This window comes from Carassius auratus, chromosome 35, assembly GCF_003368295.1.
Source record: "Carassius auratus strain Wakin chromosome 35, ASM336829v1, whole genome shotgun sequence".
Taxonomy (NCBI): domain Eukaryota; kingdom Metazoa; phylum Chordata; class Actinopteri; order Cypriniformes; family Cyprinidae; genus Carassius; species Carassius auratus.
The window spans coordinates 4,174,319-4,199,493 of NC_039277.1; the positions used below are offsets into that span (position 1 = coordinate 4,174,319).

Consider the following 25,175-nt stretch of genomic DNA (forward strand, 5'->3'; position numbering starts at 1 on the left):
GTAGTGATGGAATAAAGCCAATGGCGGGCAATGAAATATAAATGGTGATAATAATGGCACAAAGAATATTGTTTTATTGGAAACAACACTGAGCCTTTTTAGACACACATAACTTAAATGTGACAACTTCAATTTCAGTCACCTAGATAAAACACAAGCAAATACCAAATCTGAAATCTACAGCAATCATCATAATTTCCAGCACAAAATTATTGGTGGGAAAAACAAAACATTTCATCATCAGACCCAGTCACATTAGATGTGATTTACAGTTATGGTTTATTTCTGCATGATGTGGGATATGTTGGCTGAATTTATCCTTCAGTAAATGAATACAAGTGAAAAAGGCCAATAACAGTATGAAAGCAAACAAATAGTCCTTTATGGAAATATATGGCCAGATGTGATATGTAAAAACTATCAAAGTTTCTGTAGCTCATAATCCTCTATAAGCATTTTTTTTTTTTTTTTTTTTTGCACAGATGGTCGGAGGTGTACATTGATCCAGTCTATCTTGTTTAGAGTATATAGCATGCTGGAGATGCCTTTATTTGATGAGGCTGGTTTTTTAAAAATCTCCCTGGTCCATTGTTTTCCTCCTCCTCTTTTCTTCAGAGGGCCAGTTTCATTGCCTACCCCATGGATCTGGATTCTTCTCCCCCACTGCTCCATTCAGCTTCAGGGTTAAACATTTATCTGTGAATAGGGAAAGCACAGTGCCAAAACAAATCAATGTTTCCCACTGTCCTGATGTGCATGACTTGACAATATCCTGCCCAGCTGGCCCACTGGGCAACCTGAGCTTTGTGTATTTTTCTCCCTGTTAGTGGTTTGTGGAGTTTCAAATTTGTTGAGTACAACAATTGTGAAGAACAACTTTTTGAAACCATTTTAAGCCTATAGAAATCCAGAACCTAAACAGCAACAACTTGTTGCTGGTGTGTTGTTTTATGTATTTTTTATTTATTGATTGTGTTTGTTAACTAGAATTTATGTAATAAGCCTATCTGCTTTACTGTAAAAAAGTACAACAAAATACTATTTCAGTGTTTTTACTTCAAAATGTCATATTTATTTCAGTGTTACCTGCCGTTTCTTTGTAATTAATTGAAAGATTGAGCTATTTCTGTGTGAAACCCTTTTTTTCAGTGGTATTGAGTGTCATCATACCAAGTTATAAATTGTCCAGTGAACTAGGCAATAACTGGTGTAAAGGTTAAACAGCTTTTATTTTGTAGTCAAGACATATATATATATATATCATATATATCAGTATATATATATATATATACTGACTTTCAAAAATAACCCTACCATATAGCCTACCCAAAATTCGCTCATGTGAAAAGTCGTGAAAAGTCTGTCATCTAACACCGACTTTCTCTTAAAAATGCAATTCAGAGCATAAACATCTTCCATTAAACTACACAAAAGCCATAAATTAGGTCTAAACGTCAATGGGGTTCCATTAATACTCTTATTAAATGAGTATTAGTACTCTGGATGCGGTTAACCCTCTCAAGTAGGCACTCGAAGCGCCTGAGAAAAGGCGGTGGCGGGAAATACTCTTCTAGCGCCAAATGAGCAACGGATTGCACGCGGGCGAGACACCCCGCGGAACTGAAGAGGAGGTTAACTCGCTTACTTCACACAGACGGACGAAAGGATAAAACAGTTTCACTTTAGGAGGGAGGAGCAGCGCCAAGGAGGCGGGAGTTAGGCCATGATTTATTAGGAGAAAAAGGAACGGCGAGGGGATCCTTCAGATCGCGCTAGTCACGCTGACAGGATGAGCGCTCGAGCGGGAGTTAATGTTTACATGATAAGTTTGGGATATGATACCTCAATAATTCTGCTTAGTCTTGTAGGGTGAGCGGTAGAAGTAATAAGTAATATTTATGTGTTTCCCTTTCAAGTATCTGATCAGAAACACACGCTTATCTAATCCATACTAGAATAAATAAATAAGTGTTGTTGCGCTTTCTGAGGTGAAGCAGTGGAAATAGGTTTATATCTGATGTCTGTAGCCTATATCTGTTTCAAGTCAAACATATAGGCTTCAAAATGTAACATTTTTAAGAGCTTAATAATTTTAATAGACTTAATAAAAACAACTAGTGAATGGTTTATGCACAATTCCAAGGAAACACTTTAGATTGAAAGAAAGAAAGAAAGAAAGAAAGAAAGAAAGAAAGAAAGAAAGACCCAAACAAACTCTGGTAGTGAAGCAAAGTTCCATCTTTTTTGTTTTGTTTTGTTACAAAAATATGCAGTGACTCACCTATAGACATTTTATGTAAATTTTGTGCTTGGAGATATTCCTAATTCTCCATGGTAATGGAAAGCAAAATCGTTTTGCTAAACTGTATTACAATAGAAGATAATCTGTTTCTAAAATCCTATTTTTAGTAAGCTATAGATGTATTTCAGTTTACCATTCCTTGCAGCAAAATGTGTTTAAACGAATGCATTTTAATACTAATATTAAAACTAATAATAATAATAATAATAATAAATGGTCTTAATAATAATAATAATAATAATAACATATTATTATTTTCCCGTTTTTTATATGACATTTCATTTGTTTCAAAATGATCAAATGGTTATGTTTTACGTAAGTGCCTGGTCACTGCGTTGTACTAGCTTTCCTCACCCAAATAAAGGTGTCCAGAAAACAAACGTCATGCAGTGTGTGTTGACAGAATAAACAGTGTACGGATTGTGTTCACTTTTGAGGAGAAAATAGGGCTGTTGTGTCTTTAAGAGGCTGCTGGTCCCTCGCTCGCAGCTGCTGGCTTGTGTGCAATAGAAGACAGTGGAGATTCATTACTTCTACAGCACAATGGACATTTATCACCCCATGGTGTTATTCAAATTCAGTACCAAGCGAAGATCATCCCCACTCCCTCTCGCCGTCCGTCGTGGCAACACCGGTATTGTTACGGGAGCTTGAGAAAAGCCTTCATAGGAACGTGATGGTCCGTGCCATTCCATAAGAACCGTCCCATCAAGGCATTACTGAGGGCGTGAGGGATCTTCGAGCGACCCAACGCATCCCTCCTTCTCGCATTTGACCATTTTCTCCGCTTGCGTTTGTGAGGATACAGCGCTCGCGCGCACAGGACAGAAGCTTCCGCGCATTTTCATCAGCACTGCGTTGAGAGAAGAGGATTTGCGCTAACACCATCACATCACGGCCAAGAAAAGTATCGAAATGGGTCGACTGGAAATGGTTTTTGGTAGTTTTTCGGGTTTTGCCGGTATCAGAAGATGATATTCCTTCGCCTGATGTCGAGAGGTGGAACTACAAGGATGTGCGCCCATACAGGTGCAGAAATGGCGAAGAACTGCTTCTGTGTAACAAGCGGGACTTTACAAAACTGCTTCTTAGTTTATTTTATTTTATCTATTTATTTTAAGTGTTTATTTTTATGTGGCGAGCTGAGGTTTTGCATTTCTTGTGTGGTTTATTCCGGCTAGCGCACTGAACGCGCGTCAAACTTTTAACCCTCTTCTTAAAGGAAAAGCTTTCGAAAAGGAAATATTAGAGTAGAAATTTAGGATTTTCTTTACGTGGATTCAATTCAAATGAAGTCAGAAGCCATGTAGGAATATGTGACTTATTTTTATTTTTTGAAAGACCGATCGTAACTTTTTTTTTTTTTACTTAATTCGTTAATTATGAGTTAAAATGTACGCGCCAGGGCTAGAAACTAACATTCGTTTAAATTTATTTCATTACAGCAAATAACGCGATACACTTTTGCCTTTTAAAGTAAAATACGGGCATCTAAATAATGAGAAATGCGGAACGAACGTATTTTAAACAGGGTTATGACATTTTAAGTTAGGCTACATATTGTGTGAAAATCTACTCGTAGGCCCAAAAGCCATAGGCACAAAAGTGAGATTTCAGTTTGTATTTTGGTTTACGCATAGAATGTATTTCCACGGAGTTGAAAAAAATATAATTTTCAAAGGGTCCCAGAGACTGATTGTCCAAACGCAATTCTTGTCAAATATAATTGAAATCCAAGAATTGTGCCTGGACATCTGTTGCTGGAGATTCATCATCTTCGTTCTGGAGGAGATAGGCCCTGCTTTCTGCTTATAGCTACACTAAATATTCATTTTCATAAAGTTTCGCTTAAGGTAAGAAGCTCGTTATATGATACAGGGACGATAATTTGATGAGTTATTTACATTAACCTTTGAATTAACGTTACCTATAAACGCTCTAAAATAAATTAATTAAGCTGTCTAAACACTGTTGTTTGATGCATTCGCATCCTTGCTGATATTCGTCTGGGAAATTTAATTTAGCTCATTTTCGCTGAAAATAAATGTGTGTATAACTGTAACGTTTATTAGAATGTTGCTTACTAAATTTATATTTTAAACACTTTCCCAAACGAAATTCGTTGACTGTGAGGCTTCTCATGTTTTGTTCATGATAGTATTTTTGCTTCTTATTGTGTATGGTAGATGAATAAAAAGTCACGCTGATTATAAAAGCATGGTGGGAAATGCTTTGAGCATGCTTGAGTTTCTCATTCACTAAGACTGCCATCTTTTGCCCAAAGCTGCATGGTGAAGGACTTTTCAATGAAACGGCATGAACTAAAACGCCATTTACTGATTTATTTTTTCGTCTCATTTATTACGCTACTTGCATCACTGCAAAGAATGTTTTTGGTTACTATCTTTATTTAATTTTGCATTTTACTGTCTCTGTGTTTCAACACACTACAGGCCTGTATCACAGACACAGGGTCAGACAAAAAGTGTGTGTGTGTGTGTGTGTGTGTGTGTGCATGTTCTGGCATCTCTCTGATTCTCCAGGACTAACACTAAAAATGAATTGCAAGTGATGCTGATTTTTTTTAAATCATTAGGCCAAATGCAGTTTAACAGCAGGGTAGCTGACGGTAAATAGTTGTTTTGCCTTGATTTGATATTCCATTTTAGACAGTCGATTGATTGTATTGGTAACTATACATTCCTCTTGTTAATCAATAAACTGCTAATTACACCACAAAGTAGTTTCAGTGACGTTTTTGACAACGAAAAACACTAGGCCTACACAGAAAAGCACCAACGGATGGAATTTTGTTTGATGTTTGGAAGCACCGACTTGAGTTCGAATCAAACCTTTGCATCTGCACCACGTGTGGTCGAGAAATTAAAAAGCAATCATTTAAAAATAAAGATTAATTGAAAAGAAACCCGCTTTACACCATTTTTTTTAATGTACCCCTTCGTTTGACCATTAAACTTTATGTTTTGTTGATTGTGATCAACGGTAAATACAGGGCCTGCTGGGACCCACACGATCTTTGAATTAACAAGTGTCTGAAAATAAAGAGTAATATATTGACAGTAGAAATCTAATCCCAATAGAGACTGTTGGAACACGAACCTGACTAAAACAAAAAGTTTTGATAAACGCATTTAAGCAACAGGATATAATAATTTAAATAGGCCTATTTCTAACTTAATGACTAAGGCCAGCCTTAAAGGGTTTATAAAGAGTAGGCCTACCTTAAACTGAAAAAATAAATCACGTAAAGTTACGCAATTTCAAAATCTGCATAAACCAGGGTGAAAGAAGCGGCCATTTTTTTCACCTGCCGGGCTTCAAAATATTCTATATTAGATGACAGTTTGTGGCTGTAAATAAATGCTAAATTAAATTCAACATAACTGTGTTCGCTAGACGTTAAAAAATAAACGTCTTTGATATTTTTTTCTGTCACTGTTGTGTTGCTAAGCTTGTATGCTATTGCTTTGCCTGTCGATGGCGCACTTTATAACGGTCATCGACGTCCAACCGTTAACTAGCCTAATAATTCCGGTGGAAGCATGGGTTTCCAAAAATATAGCATAGGCTAGCCTATATAGCCAAGCTGAATACTAAATATAAAATGTATTAATACAACCGTTTCCTGGTGGACTAGTGGATTCAAACAAGAGATAGTAAAAATTCACTATGTTTAGCTACTTTATTTGAAGCATTCAGGCCTGAACTTAAAGCGTCAACACAAAAATGGTTTCTTTATAGGCCATAAAACGAGAAAAGTATCAAATTATAGACTGAATGAACGAGAAATCATAATTTTGAATGTCTTTGAAGAATAAACAAAAAAGCTAGCTTACATAGAGAAGTAGGCAGATAGTTTCCTTAATTTGTTCTACAAAATTACAATCTCTGCGTCGTTTATAGTTTCAAATGTCCGACAGAAAGATATTTTATGTTTATTGCTACAATATTCAACACCTGAGCGATAAACAATTTTAATGTTCGGTCTAATTGTCATTGCACGATTTGCATCATTAAAAATAAAATAATAATTTATACATTTTACATTGGAATATATAGGCTATTAAACACTTTGTAGTGTCTGTTTTTTTCCTTCTTTTGTGTGGCCTAGTCTGTATTTTTTTTTTTTTTTCTTATATTGCTCCATTTGGTAAAATCTGTGTAGCCATTTAATCACTTCGTCAAACAGGCTATTTGTAAATAGGTAATTAATTAAAGACAAGCTAAAGCATTCAAACTGTTACTTTGAGGTTGCTAACTCTTGTTGTAGGCTATATTGTTATACATTTATGAATAAAAACATACATTTTATTTAGCTAGGCCTACATAAAGTCCCATATTCGCCAGGCTTGTTTGATGTTATATTATTTTGAAGAATTAATAGTTTTATTGTTGTATATAAAAACCCTGGAACAATAAAAGGTTGGTAAATCAAGCGGTATAAATCCATTCTATTATGAGAGAAGAAGAAAAAAGGAAGAGAGCGAAATATTAAAATCTATACATAAACCTTGGTGTGCAACGTATAAACTATTATACGTGCAATCTCTTGCATCTTTATAAAGTTGGCTTCAAACTAAAGTTCTAAAAAAAATTACATTTAAACTAATTGCGCAGAATTAAATTAGGACAAAATATACATTTTACAATACTATTTTATACATTTATGCTAAAAATCAAAACAAACTCGTACACAAAAATGAGTCAATTATACTTTTAAATAACGTTTTGAAAAGTAGGCGAAAATCAAAAGTGCGGATTACCTAAATAAGCCTCATTTAATTCTCAGTAGGAAGTGTCTTTAATAAAAGAGAAATTGTCTCAAGGCCTCCCAACAGGTCACACTCCAGGAGAAGCATGTTTAGCCCTGTATCCCCCCTTTCACCCTACACACACACACACACAAACACACACTGACATCACGCATTTCTTCTTCGACAGCATTAGCATCTGTATCAGTGTTACTATTATCACACGGGTTTCCGTGGCAAATCGAGTCTTCAGCCAGGAGAGATTTGTGCTCGACCTCCCGCCATCATCTAGTTTCTTCTAATGAATACTCTATAGGTGAACCCTAGGACAAGGAAGTATACGCAAATCAATATGCAACATGAAAAATAATATGTCATCTCGCTAGAGAACTGTCATTTCTTTCTGTATGATGTGATGATGCTGAACGTGTCGTCTCAAAGCTTTAAAATAATATTTAGAGGTACATTTAGAACTACTTTGAGGTAACCTAGCAGTCTATATACGTGTGGGAATTAAAAAATCTCGATCTCAAATAAATACTTAATTTTAGCAGGTTGATATTACGACAAATATTAAACATTCATGCATATTTTATTGCAGATATACATTTATTTGAATACTAACAAAGAGAATTTGGATTTGCATTTCTGCAGCACACATAAAATCTTAAATAAAACAATATCGTGACAATATTTATGCATTCAGATCAAAAAAAAAAAAAAAAAGGACTTACATAGAAAACATACAATTGACAGCTCTAAAGGCATTGAACAGAAAATGAATGAAAATTATAACTGAGCCATTTGACATGGGGCAACCGGTCCACCACGTCTCAGGAGAATCCATCTGGACACTGGCTAGACAGAGTGACCTTCCTAATGAGCCCTTGCTCCCCATCCTAACCCCACCATGCTCCTGTAAGGTGTAGGGGACAGTGAACCGCCCCTCCACAGCCAGATTCCCAATGACATTACGTTTTATTAGACTTAAAACCAAATAAGTCTTTTCACGTGAGTGGTCAAGAAACCCACGGCTGTGATTGAAATCGGCCACTGATGCTGCTGTTGATGGATCATCTGATTTTTTAACTTTTGGAGGGTGGAGGGGCTCCTGTAATGTGTGTGGTACTGATTTAGAGTCCGTTAGCCTCCATGAAGGGTGGAGATAAAGACAACATTATCCTGGTCCTGAAGCTGGTACTCCAGTTCACCCTGCACAGGGACATGGATGTGTACACAATAGAAGAAAATAAGAATAAAATAACATTTTTGAAAAATATCTACATTTAAGGACTGATGTATACACTATATATATTTAATGTAAATTGTAAAAAACACTAGGAGTCGGAGCTTTAAATCGACACGATTTGCAGGTTTTAGCGATCACTGACAGTTAGTGAGACAATGACTATTTCCACTGATTGTGTTTCTTCAAATTACACCTTGATGCCAATACATGTTTTCCTGAAAGAGCAACACAGCACAACCTTTATGTACATTAGATGAATGAAAAGAAGCTGACACTGGACCTAAAATGAGCACGTCATTAAAACAGAGAGTGGAAGGAGTGATTGAGGAACAGTACACACACACACACACACACTCTTACCATCAGTTCCCAGTCTGCATCGTTGATCAATACGAGAATCCCAGGTCTACTGTGTGTGTAAAAAAGAAAAAGAAAATAAGAGCTCATGTAAGTGATGTGAGCTACAATGAAAACATCACAGTAAAGCAACTCTCTGATAATATAATGCAGCCTGTTTATACACAATGAAAATCACCAGTGCTGCGGTTTTCTAAGACCCTTGCATCTGCAGTTCATTAAATGAATGAGGTTCCCTCGTACCAACATACACGTGCAAGATAAAACACAATAAAGACTACACATTGAACATCCTCTCTCACAGATTACCACACTATATTTATAATTACAGGGATCAATGCAATTTAATACAACACAGCTTAATATACAATATAACACAATAACATCACTTTGGATTTAGCTTTATGGGTCCATTAATACCTGCCTACTCGGGCACTGCAAAAAATATAAAAAAAGAAAATACATTTTAAAAATCAAATGTTTTGTGTTTTATATTTTAAGTACGAGGTGCTAATGTAGGTGACGGGGTGGCCCCTCATGGCTACAGTCGACGGTACGGTTTATACGCCATTGAAGACTACAGTGTGTACCAGAGGCGTACTGCAGTTATCCACAGCTGATTTCATGCTACAGTTACGTCAGGGCAAGAATAAAGGTCATTTATGATGAAAAAACCTGCTGAAGAATGCAAAAGCATAATTTTGGGGATAAATTAATTGTATCGGAATTACAAAAGATTAAAATCCACCCTCTGTTTAGAATGAGATGAGCAAGCAAGACTGTAGGACTGTAGTAACCATACTAATTCTAAGCACATCACACACACATATAAATAAACATTTTGTATTGCTTTTCTAATGCAACGCAAGCATAAAAAAATAATTAATTTACCACTGGCCAAACACATCCGTGTCGCACCAGGAAGTGTGGTGTGATTCTGCCTCCTTGACCTCACTGCGCAGTGCTGCATTTATTACGAGTGTGTGTCTAAAGTGCGTGTGTATATTTGCCTGAGCATCATCCAGCATCGCTAACGTATTTACTGTGCATCTGTGTGTGTGTACTTACACAGTGTCACCCTGCATAAAGAGCTCTGGGCGCTCCTTCAGCATGTTCCCTCGGATCCATGTAAGCAGCTGCTTCATGTCCCCTGTAAGAATACCATAGAGGTCAAAGGTCACAGGTCAGAGTTCAGTGAGCCAGCCCCACGGTCGATGTGACGCGACAAAGCCTCGACTGCAAGGTGGAGGGGAGGTTTGAAGGAGGTATATCAAGAGTAGACTCGCTCACTGACATTATTTGGACGCACCGTTGGAAATATAGCAGTGATGTGGTTTAAATTCAGATTAGTAAACACAGAGACGCTACTGACTTGCTGTATCAACCCAACCAGTTAAACGTGACTGGAATAGGTAGGTTATAGGGATAGTGCCGAATAGCAGTATAACTATTGGGGGGGGGGGGGGGGGGTTGTGGTGATGACTGATGGATACAAACCAAGCGCTCCAATGTGAATTCAAATTAAATCTAGGATGTCTGGAGTCTGGACACCGCTTCCCCCTCCCCCCCCATTGAAAAAAGCCAACCACTGTAAGCCTATGATGATAAACAAAAATGTCTGCGTGAAAATGTTTTTCAAAATTTTGCTTAGAGTGCTGTGATGCTTCTGATTGCAATTTACTTTAGCCAAGCAAATATAATCCAATCAAAGCCACTGGTTGTTATTCCACTAAGTGAAGGGTATTCAAATTTAGCCTTCCAAGATGGGTGCTGTGTGTTCTGCGATAAAAAATGTGAAGATGGATGATAATTGTTTTACAGTTGTACATGTAAGCGATGAAGTTCCGCTGCCCAACATGGCGGACAAGTCGGTATGTCCAACATCAACATTGTATCATCAGCATCCATTTCTGGAATGTACCAATTTTCTGCTCAGAGGGGTGATGGAGACAAAGAAGGAGAAAGAGTGAGGAAGAGGGGGGAGAAAAAGGGAAAAGAGAGAGATAGAGATGTTTTCATTTGATCTGGGGAGGAGTTTGCATTTATTGTTTGCGAGTTTCTGTGGTTGACATTGATAAGGCTGGGCACGCAAAATGTGCACTTAGCGTATTTTGTATTCTTGAACATCGCTAGTTCGCCTGCATGAAAGGCCATTACACTTATTGGAAATGTGACATCAGAGAAAGAGCTTTGTAAAACCCTTTGCTAACCCTATCCAAACACATGCATGGACTCACCTGCATAACTTCATACTGCTGCTGATCCCTGTTCTGCAATATAATCCTGTGCATGTTTAATTGTTGTGCAAATAAACATCCACAACATTTAGAGCTCACCTGAACATTTGGAAAGAAATAGGATGAAAATTAAACCACAAGGCTGTAATGTTGGTTTTATATAATCCTAGGACATATTTGAAGGGGAATTACAGGATAGCCGGCAATATCTGTGTAGGTGTTCTTATGCGTGTCAGCATATATCTCGGCTGTAAATCCCATAAGGGAAGATTTTTTTTTTTAAAGGAGGTCCATTAACTGAGGCAGCTGGCAACATCTAAAGGGGGGTGAAATGCTCATTTTCACTCAATATCCTGTTAATCTTGGTACCTATAGAGTAGTACTGCATCCTTCATATCTCCAAAAAGTCTTTAGTTTTATTATATTTATAAGAGAAAAATAGTCTGTGCCGATTTTTTTCGGAAAAACACGAGCCGCTGGAGGCGTGACGTGTGGGCGGAGCTAAAGAATCACGAGCGCAAGTAGGCTTTTGCGTTGAGAGCGTTTGGAAGTTGTGACATTACCGTGAGAAAAAAAAACATCATCCAAAACAAACCATGGCTAACAGTCAGATTCAGCCGTTTATTTATGATCCAGAATCAGATCCCGAGGCTGAAACTGAACGAGAGCAGCAGCAGCAACGACTCGCTCCGAGCGGGGCTCGAACCCAGGTCTCCGGCATGGGAGGGGACGCACTAACAAGGAGGCAGAGATATTTTAAGCAGTTTTAATCACCGCCTGCGGTTCCAACACACGATCGTGACCCTTTTTCGTTAGGATTGCATCATCCTTAAGAAAAAAAACGATACGCAAATCCGTCGTCAAACTGGGCCTTGTTTGTAAAACAAGCATCTTCGAAATGCAGGGAATAAACAAAAACACTTGCACAACTCCGTTTATGCTCTGTAAAAATAAACTCCGTCCACTGGTCCCTTAATGCGTTTTTTTTTTTTTTTTTTGGTAATCTGTGCAGGGTTGTCTTGCCCTGGCAACCAAAAACATACTTCTTTTGTGAGATTTCGCGACGCTCTCGCTCTGATCAGTGAATGTCTGTGCTCTCAGTGCTCTGCTATACGGGAGCGCGCACTCTTCCGGCAGAAGTGCCCTTAGGACCCATATAAGGAAATTCTGCTCCATCTAACGTCACACAGAGCCATACTCGAAAAAAACTTTCCGAAACTTGTGACAAACCGGAAGTATTTTTGGAACAGAAATACTCCTTCAAACGTACAACTTAATTTTTGAAACTTTGTCCATGTTTAGCATGGGAATCCAACTCTTAAACAGTGTAAAAAACTCAGTATGCATTAAATAGCATTTCACCCCCCCTTTAACACTGAACACCATCTTCTCACACTCTTGAGCAGCAGGGGTGAACATATAAAGTCTCAGGTTGGAAATGGTGTCTAAAACCAGAGAATCTGTGAAGGAGGGCTGGGAAACCCTTGATAAGTTTGAGGAGACATGATGACCATGATGGCATTGTGCTACAGCTAACTGGCTATGGAAGAGTGTATAATTAGACCAGGACAAATTAGAAAGAGGACGAAACAAGAGGGCAAGTGGGTGCTGGAGCGTGGCTCTATACAATACTCTCGACTGGGCAAGGGTCCACCAGAACTGAACCTTTCAGAGATGTCAGCACCAATGCGTGCAAGTGTATGCGCTTGTAAGCGTGTGGCGTTCTTCTCAGCGAGAGGCAGAGGTCGAGCAACAGAGGCTGTTTCGGGTTAATTGGATCGCTGTCAGCCTCTTCAGCTGTGTAACGATCGTTGTACCTTGCAGCTCGGCTAGCCCACAATCCTGAACCTATAAAGAAGAGTGATGCTTGCCTCAGTGCTACCGCAATGAATATTGACTGCCACCAAAAGCAGGGGCAAAAAACAGACGTGATCACTTTCAGCCACGTCAGTCTATTGACTGAGGGAACTTCAAAAAAACGAAGAGAACGTCTACTGGTTCGCTTTCACGTACAAAGGATGGTTTATGTGAGTCAGGGGCAAAGAGTGAGGAGTCAACAAGACGCCCCACATCTCTTTCGCCCTCTTTCCTGTAGGGGTAAGGAAAGAATGGAAGACGAAAAGGACTGGATAGGTTGTAGTAAGGCAGGAGGAAAACGAAGGAACACGCGGACGGGAGGGGGAGTATGCGTCACCGCAGACAGGTGCATGCTGGGATAAAGCCTGCGTGGGAGGGTGGCGGCGTCTGTGTAGCATAGTGGCTGGCTAACTCTCTCCATTTCCTTTCTCTTTGCATGACTATCATCATTATCGTCAGTATCTGTGGGTGGGAGGGAATGAAGCCATTCATCTTGCTTGGAATATGAGGGCTGGTGTTTCTATGACGATCATGTGTGTGTGTGTCCGGCAGCGGGGCGTTCAGCACTACTCATCAATCACTTAAAAGGGTCTGGACCAGTGCACAGAAAATTTAGGAGGGATTAGTGTAGAGCATCAGTGTCAGCCTTAGCAATCTCAGCCAGCCATCCGTGACATACTCAAATCATGCCCACAAACATGCATACGGACCATGGGCTTCAAAAGCGCTCTGAGGTCATCCCCCAGGCCCCTGCGAGGTCTCAGTGGCCACATTCCCTCCCACCGGCCACTTTTGTGGACAGGTTGTCGTGGATACTCTGGTGCCCCAGAGCTTGACCCTTCTCTTGTTTGGAAAGGCCACCGAAGTACAAGCATATCCAAATTTTCCCGACCTCAGAACTGGCAAAGGGATGCAAAAATATTAAAATACTTGGCCAAAAGTTCTGTTCCTGTTCAATGCATCTCAGACCCCAAGTGACAGACTAAGGTCGCTGTACAGGCAGGAAAAGTGACTGGCTATAAATACAGAGCACCACTACTAGGCTACCAAAGAAATTTCTGAACATCTGTGCCAAAAAGATTCTCCCACTACTATACAACTATGTCATCCTTGAGTTACCAAGTTGACCTTGCAGGACTATGTCTGAAAAAAAGAAAGGTTCTATAACCCATTAACAAATCTGTGTGGAAACTGACCCACATGGTAATCTCAAAGAAAGATTATACTGTATCTGTTAACTACTGACACGGTGATTAGTCAGCTGAAGTTTTGGGAAACTCCTCCCTGCTCTCTAGATATCGCCATCCTCTACTGATCAAAAATGCCATCTACAATTCTTCCAAGCACTTCTGAGCACGTTCAAGGGGTATAAGGTCTTGCTTCCCTAATCCATCTGTTGCACTAATGACTCTCAAATGACTTGCCTTCCAATCCAGTGATGGCAGAGAACATGTTGCCCACTCTGCGTTTAAATACAGGGGGTAATACAAGTGCTCCCCCCACAACTAAACATCCCACCACTTTCACCCAAATGTCCCACCAGGAAGCTGCAGGAATGTGAGGTGTTTGGAGGAGAAAGGCATTTGTTCTGTCAGGCATCCCAAAAAATGACTGCACAAAAAAGGACTTAGTGCTTTGTAACAATTGTCACTCCCTCCTTTACTGGCCCTCTATTCTCTATACCTTTCCTCTGACCCCAGCACTAGGCATAAAAGATCCATCAACAGTATCACTGGCTGAATTTACAAGTGAAAGGGGCCCAATAATGGAGCAGTTAGGGGAAGAATAGCTGGGCGCAGGGAGGCTCACAGATGTTGGTGGTTGAGGGGGAGGTGGGATGTATGGAGAAGGGGCTCAGCTCCATTGTTGCTGAGGGAGGGGTGGATGGGAAAAAAAACAACCTTGATTTGTGATGGCAGGCCGGCACTGGTTCGCCATTGGCCCGATGTCAGGGTGAAAGCAGGACTGGCTAGAAGAAAAGGTGTCCAGGGAAGCGTGTGAACCAGGGCTCTGAGAGGTCAGGGGAGGAAAGAAGGCAAATGGGAAAAGGGCATCAGGCAGAGGGAAGGCAGAAAAAAAGAGAGAGATGTGGAGAAAGAGGCACATAATTTGGTATGATTTGTGTGACTTTGTTCTATTGAGTACCAGATAAAAAAAGAGATCCTTTAGTTCCAGCAGGGCAAAAGGCCAATAAATGAATCCTACTTCCGAATATCTACTGGGAGAGAAAGGGTGAAGATGTTTGGAGCTAATTAAGTCATCAGTGCTGGGAATGGTAAAGCACTGGCTTGGTATAGAAAAAGAGCCAAACATTTGAAGTCTCTCAGTATTTCCCAACTTATTTATTGTGGTATTAACCAAACATCTGTGCATTATAAGCTTAATAATAGAATATTTCATGATCAATGTAAAAAACAATTGTAAAAAAATGAAAAGTCTAATATAAATGTGATTTTCCCATTTTCTGAAGAGAACTCGAGTGGCATTTGTCTGTGCAAAACTGGTAGAACAGTATAGTGTTATGGTACATTGTTATGTGGTTGCTGGAATGTTTTGGGTGGTGTCTGGAGCTTAGCTTGGTGGATACTCTCCTGTTCTCAACCAGCCAAACGATTGGAGGCATGTCACTTATACAGATGGTACAGGATAGTTTGCATATGTAATGTTAAATGGACAGTTCCCTACCCAAAAATGAAATTCTGTTATCATGTAATTTCCAAACATGACTTTGTTCTTCTGTGGAACAAAAATAAAGTTATATTGATAGAGGTCTGTGTTTTGTCCATGCAATATATTGATCCCCACTGCATTCATTATATGGACAAAATCAGCTGAAGCATTCCATAAAATGAAGTCATACAAGTTCTGGAACAACATTAAAGCATATAAATGATGACTGGTCATTTTTGGGTGAAAAAATAAAAGTTTTTTTTAAAAAGTGGTTTGTTATAATTATGATCAATAGTAATATTTGCATTAGCAAGAAGAAGTATATATATATAAATATATATTAAATACTCACAGGGATCTGATTGGCCAGGGAGGGTCACATGATGATTCTTGACCCCATCAAAGAGAAGTTCAGCCCCTCCTCTAAAACAGGGAAAATATACAGTGCACATAATGATAAACGTTATTGCCTTTTTCATGTTTACCTTCAACAACAATAATGTTCAGTGAATGTTCAGATCATGTTCCATGAAAATATTTTGTACATTTCCTACCGTAAATGTCAAAACTTAATTTTTGATTAGTAAAATGCTTTGTTATGAATTCATTTGAACAACTTTAAAGGCATTTTCTCAGTATTTAGATGTTTTTGCACCCTCAGATTCCAGATTTTCAAATAGTCTTATCTCAGCTGGATATTGTCAGATCGTGACAAACCATGCACCAATGGAAAGCTTATTTATTCAGCTTTCAGATTATATATAAATCTCAATTTAGAAAAATTGACACTTAAGACTGGTTTTGTGGTCCAGGGTCACATTAGCATAGCTTAACATCCCGTCTATGACAAAACACACCCAGAAAACTCTGTTTCTTTTCTTTCTTTAATAATAAAAAAAAGTTTATTTTATGATTTTAAGCAAGATAGCACTCTTGAAGAGATCCAGGTTGCAAAGATGTCATCAACACTGTACTTTCTTCAACAAGATATGTACAAAACTTACATTGCAACTTGCATAAACACATAAAAGATGGTGTGAGGACCAACGTATTTATCACAAAGAAGACAAAATCACAATATACATTCAAGCAACATTTAAGTAATCGAGCAGAATTTAATAAACGCAACTCAGTAAGTGACAGAGATCCATCCAAGAACGAGAGAAGGTGCATGTCAGAAGAAGAAAAAAAACGATAGGGACATGAAGTCAGAGTAGGACTCATGTAGCAGGTGCAGGCCCAATAAAGAGAGCTCACATCTCCTGGAGAAAGCCCAGTTGTCCTCCAGATCGCCCGGCCTGGCCAGATGCCCTTACTCTAGCGCTACAGAGAGAAGCCAGCCTGTGTGCCAGCCTCAGAAAGGCCACTCACAAACACCACCTCTGTCCAGAGACAGTCACACAGGACTCTGTTGCGACTTGAAAGCAGTGATGATTTTGACCGAAAGCCAAATGCAAAATTTTTCTGCCATCTACGTTCTCTGTCGCTCCTTGGCTATGTTCAGAACAGCATATTACACTTATTACTTCTGTAATCTTATTACTCACTACACTTATTCATTCTGTAGTATACTTATTTTTGCAACTTTTCTGTATGCATGGAATACCCTGATGGCCAAGTACAAAGTGTCAAAACGTGCTGTATACAACAGATGGCACTATGTGGGAAACGGTACACTGTATTCCACAATACAATGTGCTCAACACATCTTTCTGACCGATTACATGACAATGTTGCTGCATGTCTGAGTTAAAACCTTTAAACACAAATGAAAAAAGCAACACAAGCAGTTTATAACTTAGCAGAATTTGCTGAATTGCACAATGAGGTGATGACAATCACATACTATTGTTGGAAGAGTATACTGTTGGATAACCTGAATTGTTGTTTCATGTTCTGGCAGTATTAAGTGTATACTTTAATGCATGCTGTTCCAGACATAGCCTATATTTCTCCTCAGAAATTCAGCAAACTGTGCTGTGATCAAGCGGTTAGCACACATGATGTGACACGTGAAGTTGTGTTGCTTAAATGATTCAAATCCAGCTGGAAAACTTCCCAAATTCAACTCGTCTTAAAAATTATGAGAAGCTTATAAGGCCATACTTGTTTAACCCCCTGTAAAGTTTATGCATGTATGTATTTTATTTTACTTTCATTTGATTCATTTCTTGTTTGGTTTTTCTGTTAAAGTAGATATTATTAATAAGCATGACTCAGTCTGTAAGGACTTACAGTTGTGCTTAAGTTAGCCTGGTTCGTTAATGATGAAATTGATGACATAATTTCCCGTCCTCTCTCTACTATATTACTAATAAAAATTATCAGTACATATTTCCTGATAAGCTGAAACGTTATTGTTATCGATTATCATAAATGACCATGGTATTATTTTGACATACAGTATACAGTGTACTGAAATACCCTCTCTTTGTTATCATTGCCCATGTTTATGAACAAACCTCATTTCTATTAATGTTAACGTTTCTCTAACCGAGTGCATGTCTACATCGATTAATATGTTCATTTTTACTTTTTAATTTCATTGTCTTTACTGCCGCTAAACCGCTGAAAAACGAGTCTTTATCAACCGCGTGCCCTTGATAAAGATTCAGTCGAGTTGTTTTGAAAGCTCTTCCTTCAGTTTCGTGTATTAATGTAATCAGTGGAATACAAGGCGAATGCGATGAATCATGAAAAAGCGATCAATACAAACCCAAACTCCAGGTGCAGACCTAAGGGCGCTGCCATGTTGCTCTAAAACCGGAAATAATCACTCAGCTTCACCGGAAATGACATCTTCCTCTGAGGACCATTTTACTGTAGAGGGCGTTTCTGTTTGTCGACTGAAACCAGCTTCGGGTTTTTCCTGTGTATTTGCTCTATTATACATTATAAATAACTAAAATATGTTTTGATTGAAAATTTACCTTCCAAGAATAATCTAAAAAAAAAATGTGTGTCTCTAAATGGAGACTTTCTATAGGCATAATGGTTTTTATAGGCTATTGTACATTATACTGTACACCAACACTACACCTAAACCCACACCTTAAAGGACACCTTCTGCATTTTCTGCATTGCATACAATTAAAGAAAAAAAAAAAAACTAATTTTCTATACCAGTTTTACAAACGAGGACGTTCTCAACGGGAGGTTTTCGTCAGGTTTAGCCGATATTTGGGTACAAATTTGTTTTCAAAATATAATTAAGTAGGTGTACACACACACACACACACACACACACACACATATATATATATATATATATATATATATATATATATATATATATATATATATATATATATATATAGTTCATGAGTTGTTTTTTTCACAATTATATACCCAATATATATATATATATATATATATATATATATATATATATATATATATATATGTGTGTGTGTATATGTATATATATATATATATATATGTGTGTGTATATGTATATATATATGTATATATATATATATATATATATATATATATATATATATATATATATATATATATATATGTGTGTGTGTGTGTGTGTGTTTGTTTATATTTTATATATTGTGATTTCATCTTTCAATATATATATATATATATATATATATATATATATATATATATATATATATATATATATATATATATATATATATAAAATTCACTAAATTCTGCTCAAAAGGCACTTTGATGGCAGGCTCCAAGGTGACAATTTTCCTGATATAGTGTAACAACGCCTGCTAGCCCAGCTATTATATTGCTGTGTATAATGATTCTTTTTAGTGTTATTTAAATGTTCCCATAATGTCTAATATTTCAGTGTGTGAGGCGCAGTGCTGTGATGTGTGCTGGTCCCCACCCCCTCGTCCTCTGTCACACTGGAGACAGGTCTGTCCTGACCAGGAGCAGATTGAATTGCAAATCTCCTGCCTTCTGTTGGCGTCCGAGGCTGAACTGGCCCTTTGCAGCCGGCCATTCATGTGTTAATATGAAGTCCGAGGGACAAGGGGGGCCCTGGGGCCACAGAGAGACACATGAGGGGACACTCCCGACTGACGTCCAAAAATAAAATGATCACAATGAATTTGGACTATCACAGTGGTATGTGCACACTGAAACTACATTATTTTTTTTACATACAGCCATGATTAACTAAACGGATGCAATGCATATACTTTTATTGGCTTCTGTTGTATTTTCTTTGAAAGCACAGTCGTTAACTTGTAACTGCAGGTTGTTAACTGCAGGTTGTACACGACTGACAGTAATATGAGTTCAGTGCTGTGTGTGTGTGTGTGTGTGTGGATGCGCATGAGCTCTAGATTTAGATGACAAAGTGTTAAAGCACCAAGACATGTAATCCAGTCGCTTTACATGTGCTTAGCTGTTCAGGGCATGACAAGTTGTTCCTGCGCTGTCACCAGCGGATCCGCCTGTAAATAAATCAGCTTCCGAAGAAAGAGAAAGAGCGAAAGATATTTGAACATACGTTATGACACCGAGCATTACGTGTGACCAAAATAAGATGGAAAAAATGAGCTTTAACGAGCTGCTTTAGCACAGTTTGAGGCATTTCAGAGCCGTAATATCAGCCCCAGAACCCTGTTGTGTTAATATTGAATTAAAAAATACATGAAACATATCAAACTCAGTATCCCCTGGTAAAGGTGATAAACATTTTTTAGTTACAAAAATAAATGATATTTTTTTGCACCAGTTTCAGTGCAAATCTCATAACAAATCTTATTAATTTTCACAAAAAAACCACACAAATTTGCTCTTAATATATTGTATAACATTTCATATTCTAGCTTTGATACTATAAATAAAATATGTATTTGTATTAATATTTAATAATAAAAAAATACAGCATTCCCAAATTACGGTGATCAACTCTTCTCAGTTACCAAAATAAATCATACATTTTAGCTCCGGTTTCAGTCTTGTGGACGTGAAATCTAATAAGAAATCTTTATAAGTTTTACTAAACCTCCAAACAAATTTGCTCTTATTATATTATATAATATCCCATATTCCAGCTTTGAAGTGCTGTTCTCTTTCAGAGCAGACTGCGTGTGTGTGCTATTGTGTGACTCCTCGTTTGAGTTCACCGACCACAAGCAGTCTTCAGTAAAAGATTTTCATCTGCATTTCTCCAATATTTTGAGCACAGTGGCGTGTGACGGGCAGCTCGGCCGTGTCTTTGTGTGCTGAGTGGGCATTGATGTCCTGGGGTCTCTGTCAGTGTGCCCGCTTTGCCAGCAGTGCCTGGTGGACCTTTCTCTGACTGACACAGCTGTGCGGGGGACATCACACACACACACACACACACACACACTGAGAGATTGCATCATGGCTTCCCTGCAGCCCCCTCCATAACCACCATCTTGTCTTGGTGAAGTCACTTTAGCCTGACGTGCACACAACTCAAAGCCAGCACGCATGCTCTGTGTCGCAGTGCATTCACAACTGCACCCTCACACTCACCCTCACACACACACACACACACACACACACAAAGGGATAAAGCAAACTGTGTCTTTCATCTTTGCACTTTGATTAACTTGAAGAATATGCAAGTTTTATGAATGAAAACTGCATTCAAAAGGTTAGGTTTAGCGAAATTATAGAAATTCACCAAGACAATCAACCTTGAGTAGTGTATAGTTAGTGATTACACTACTAAACGTGTGTCTACAGCAAACACAGTGAAGTGTTGTATTGAGAAGGGTCAAGTGCAGTGAGTTGAGAATGCTGACGTCACTGCACTACGTGTCACTGGAGCTTGACGCTGCTGCCACCTTGTGGTTATTCTCTAGAGCTACACTGTTTAAACACGGTTCAGTTTGTGATCCGAAACCAGGAACTATATAGATATAGATAACCATATCTATATATCTATATCAATATATTATTGATCCACCGGTGAGCCCACTTGTTATTACATGTTTATAACAGTAATATCAACATTCTTTAAATCTAAAGTAATCTTGACAAACTATATATAGGCCTACAGTCATGGCCAAAAGTTTTAGCAGTGACATTTTTTTTGGAAAGTGTGCTGCTTAAGCTAAATACTTCTTCCAATAATCTGCATTTTCCAGCATGATTCTGCAGCATGTCACAAAGCAAGAGTGATAAAGAAGTGGCTCGAAGATCATTACATTGAAATGTTGAATCCGTGGCCAGGCAACTCCCCGGATCTCAGTCCCATAGAGAACCTGTGGTCAGTCCTCAAAAGGCGAGTGGACAAGCAGAAGCCCACAAATTTGTCATCAGCTCCCAGAACTAATGAGGCAAGAATGGATCTCCATCAGTATATATATATATATATATATATATATATATATATATATATATATATATATTGAAAGCTTAAATACTATACTTTTCAAATTTGGTGACTGGTTTATTCACTTTACCAATATATTTAACAGAATAACTGCAATTTATTAGTATGCAGCAAGAGTACTCATCAGAGTCACAGAAGGAGCTCTGATCTTTATTTTGAAATACCTATCCTCGTGTAAAATCATAGGGAATCTCTGTTAATTTTAATGCCACTTGTTCAAACGATAACATCAACTCTATTTCTTGAGAAAAAAAGTGTTTATATATATGAATATATAAAGATGATCTGTTTGTATTTAAGACTACAAATTAAGAAACAGACGGGTTTCAACCTGAGACAAGTAATTTCACCTTAACACTGTGAAGACATTTATCTAAAGTCAGGATGTAATAGACTTTCAAGGAATAATCATGTAAATAATGCTCAGGTTCTCTTAGACTTGTCATTTCACATTCATAACACCTCAATATATCACCAGGAGTCATGGGTATGAATTTTGTGTGTTTTTTTTTTTTGACTCAAAGTCCTGGTACCTGCTGACTTGCACTTAATGAATCAACAGACCAGTGAAAATAATAGCATGCAAATTGTAGGCATCTAAATTTTTGCAGACAGAAACAAAACATGATTATGACTAACCTAATATTTAGAGCAAAAAACAACAACAAACAAAAGCACCAAAACGCAAGCTTACTGTATTTTATTTTCTGAAAAAAGTGCAAAACATATGACATACCAGTATGTACAGCACATAATAAAAGGATGCAATCACGTGACCTCGTCCACCTCGTATATCATCAACCGTTTAGGGGTAACTATTTACAAAACGAAATAGTCACACATTTACCTTTACAGTAGAGAAACCAAACACAAGTTACAGTCCTAGACCAGCAGGCCTTAATAAAAAAAAGTTCAAAAGGTTCAAAACTTGCTTCCATTTATTATTATTTTTAGCTTACTAAACAGAGCCCTCTGCTGGCTAAAAGTGAAATTGCATATGATCCACTTTTCATCCCATAATGCTCCCCTATTTGCGACAGATAGCATAATCTACTTTCAGATCTGCCTTTATTAAATTACCTGAAAAAATACCTTCAGAAAAATCCCTGGAAATGTGCATTTATAGACTGGGTGTGAAGTATAGCAGCCTGCATATGATACACAATAGATCGCGTTAGAACCAGATACCTACAACCTTTTCTGTTTATGGTACCCAGAAATAAGGGTAGAACATTTACACCGTTGATAGAGGTATATGTATGTGACTTTGGGTTTTGTTTGGCTGAATCTACCAGAATATGAAAACAGTATTATAAGTGTTTTTGAATTTAATGAAAATGTTGCTATTATTAGCTGAAATCTTTCAAACCTGTTTTGTTTTTTCGCAGGAACCTGATGAAAATGTGAATGGTACTCGTAGAAAAAGTCACTACCAGGATGTCATCTCTTTCCTTCACAGATTTGTGCAATATGAGGTATAATTCATATATGTTGGATAAATGGATGATTTATGCATCAAAATAGGCAGTTTTAGTAAAACTCCTAATCTTAAATATGATCAATATGCATTAGCATAAATACTAACACAATGATCCTCCATATATTAGTTTGTGAATTATTGCCATAACACTACTTTTCAATGTTTGAATGAAAAATCAAATGTCTTTGTTGACTTGCAATAGATGATCTGGACACGGACTTGATCTGTAAAGTTTGGTTAGATGGGTCTCTTAAATAACGTAATACAAACTGACATTCATTGTGATCCAGTCTCATTGAGAATATACCTTATGTATCTAAAAGACAGCTAAACCTCATTTCCATGGCCATACTGACTAGCATGGCCTCTGTCATGAAAGATATTAAAGCGGTCATATCATGATTTTTCTCTGTAATGATTTAGTTTTTCATGTCCATTTCCACCCTCTTTCTGATCTTGGAATTAAATAGGCTGTTATTGTGACCCTGTGCCTTTAAGACTTTATGCAAATGCCCTTCTTGGTATATGATATGAGAAACACACGAGCTGTGGGGTTGCTAATATAGATTGCGCTTCCCCATGTAACGGATTCATAAAACAATTTGAGCTGAAAATGAACTTGTTTCCAACACTGGGATCCTTTAGAAGGAAAAAACAGCACATTAAGTTTAACTAGTATCACTTTTTTACTCTAATCATTAGCTCTTCTGGTGTTAACAGGATGGATGCACACCCGATATGTGATGATGATGTGTAAAGTGGGTGGCCATATGCTAACAACCTTGAGTTTCAGATGAGTTTTTTTTTTTGCACTGATTTTTTCAATTCTGATAGTTATAATGAACTCTGTATTTGCAAATAAAGAAATTTAGTTCCTCATGATATGACCCCTTTAGACAAAAAAAAAAAAAAAACAGAATGAGAAAAAGAGAGGAAAGTAGGCTAAACAGTATGTCATCTCCAACACATTCGGACGCCAAAGCGCTCTGAGAAGCGATGCTGTCAGACCTGGAGAGAGTGTGAATGTGAGCATCTGTTAGACACTCATTAAAGATGAAGGCCCAATTCCTCACTTTCCATCACTAAAGCAATGACAATAGCGAAAAATCAAAAACTGAGAAGTGAACCTAAAAAACGAGCGTAAAAATAAAACTCTTTATCCAGCAGACATCTGTTTGAATTCATGATTTGGCAACTTACATTCAGACATCTGAAAAGTGAGTGTGTGTTCAGTCTATTCCAGCAATAAATCGAGACAGGTCACTTCTGCAAGACATCTTTGCTTTTTATCGACATGAAAGCTGATGGAAACTAAATCGTGGATTCACATCAAACAGGATTCAGACCCTTTTGGGTCAAAGTCGACTTACACTTCATCACATTCTCTCTTTTTTAAAAACGAAGTTCCCTTGATCACCACTGAAGAAGATATTTTGGCTTTAGATTTTTATTTCATTCCACTGCAGCAGTCTGCGTTCTTCAGGAGGCACCATCATGCTCGCATAAAGCTTGTCCCCGTTGTGCCTTGTTTTGCAGAGTGAGTCACTCATTGATATATTCTCCGGCTCCCCCCAAAAAAGCATGGTCTGTTCCAGGAGTAGGAGTGACAGGAAGGTCAGGGATCATACCATGTGTGGGTGCGGGGGTGCTATAATTCACTGTGTCGTACAGGAGGTTCTAGCTTGTGGGACAGAGCGGTGAGGACCTTGTCAAACTTCTCATAGCGCTCGGCCTGGTTTCCTTCAGAGCCACGACTGCCCCATAAAAGCCTCATCTGAAACTCGGTACAGAAGATTTCCAGCACCTCCTTCCGCTCCTGGAAATCTGTGAGGAGACGGAGAAAGCCTGAATGTTATATATATCTTCATGCTTTTTAGGCTAGCATTAGTAATTGTGTCTAAT

General features: G+C 38.1%; 2 protein-coding genes across 6 annotated transcripts in view; both read right to left on the minus strand.

Moving 5' to 3' along the window:
- Positions 1-8,203: 8,203 nt before the first annotated feature.
- Positions 8,204-18,241, minus strand: urm1 (ubiquitin related modifier 1). Its single transcript, XM_026219373.1, has 5 exons — positions 18,161-18,241; positions 15,797-15,867; positions 9,749-9,830; positions 8,684-8,732; positions 8,204-8,286 (listed from the first exon to the last, which is right to left on the minus strand). Exons 1-5 carry the CDS (start codon positions 18,193-18,195, stop codon positions 8,218-8,220), a joined length of 306 nt encoding a protein of 101 aa, XP_026075158.1. The 5' UTR covers positions 18,196-18,241; the 3' UTR covers positions 8,204-8,217.
- A 4,237-nt stretch (positions 18,242-22,478) lies between these two features.
- The window catches only part of sh2d3ca (SH2 domain containing 3Ca), a 44,949-nt gene continuing 42,252 nt past the window's right edge, over positions 22,479-25,175 (minus strand). For all 5 annotated transcript variants that reach the window (XM_026219374.1, XM_026219375.1, XM_026219376.1 and 2 more), the window contains one exon: positions 22,479-25,097. In XM_026219374.1, the coding sequence (XP_026075159.1) occupies positions 24,922-25,097 (176 nt within the window). In that variant the 3' untranslated portion in view covers positions 22,479-24,921. The remainder of the gene's footprint in view (positions 25,098-25,175) is intronic.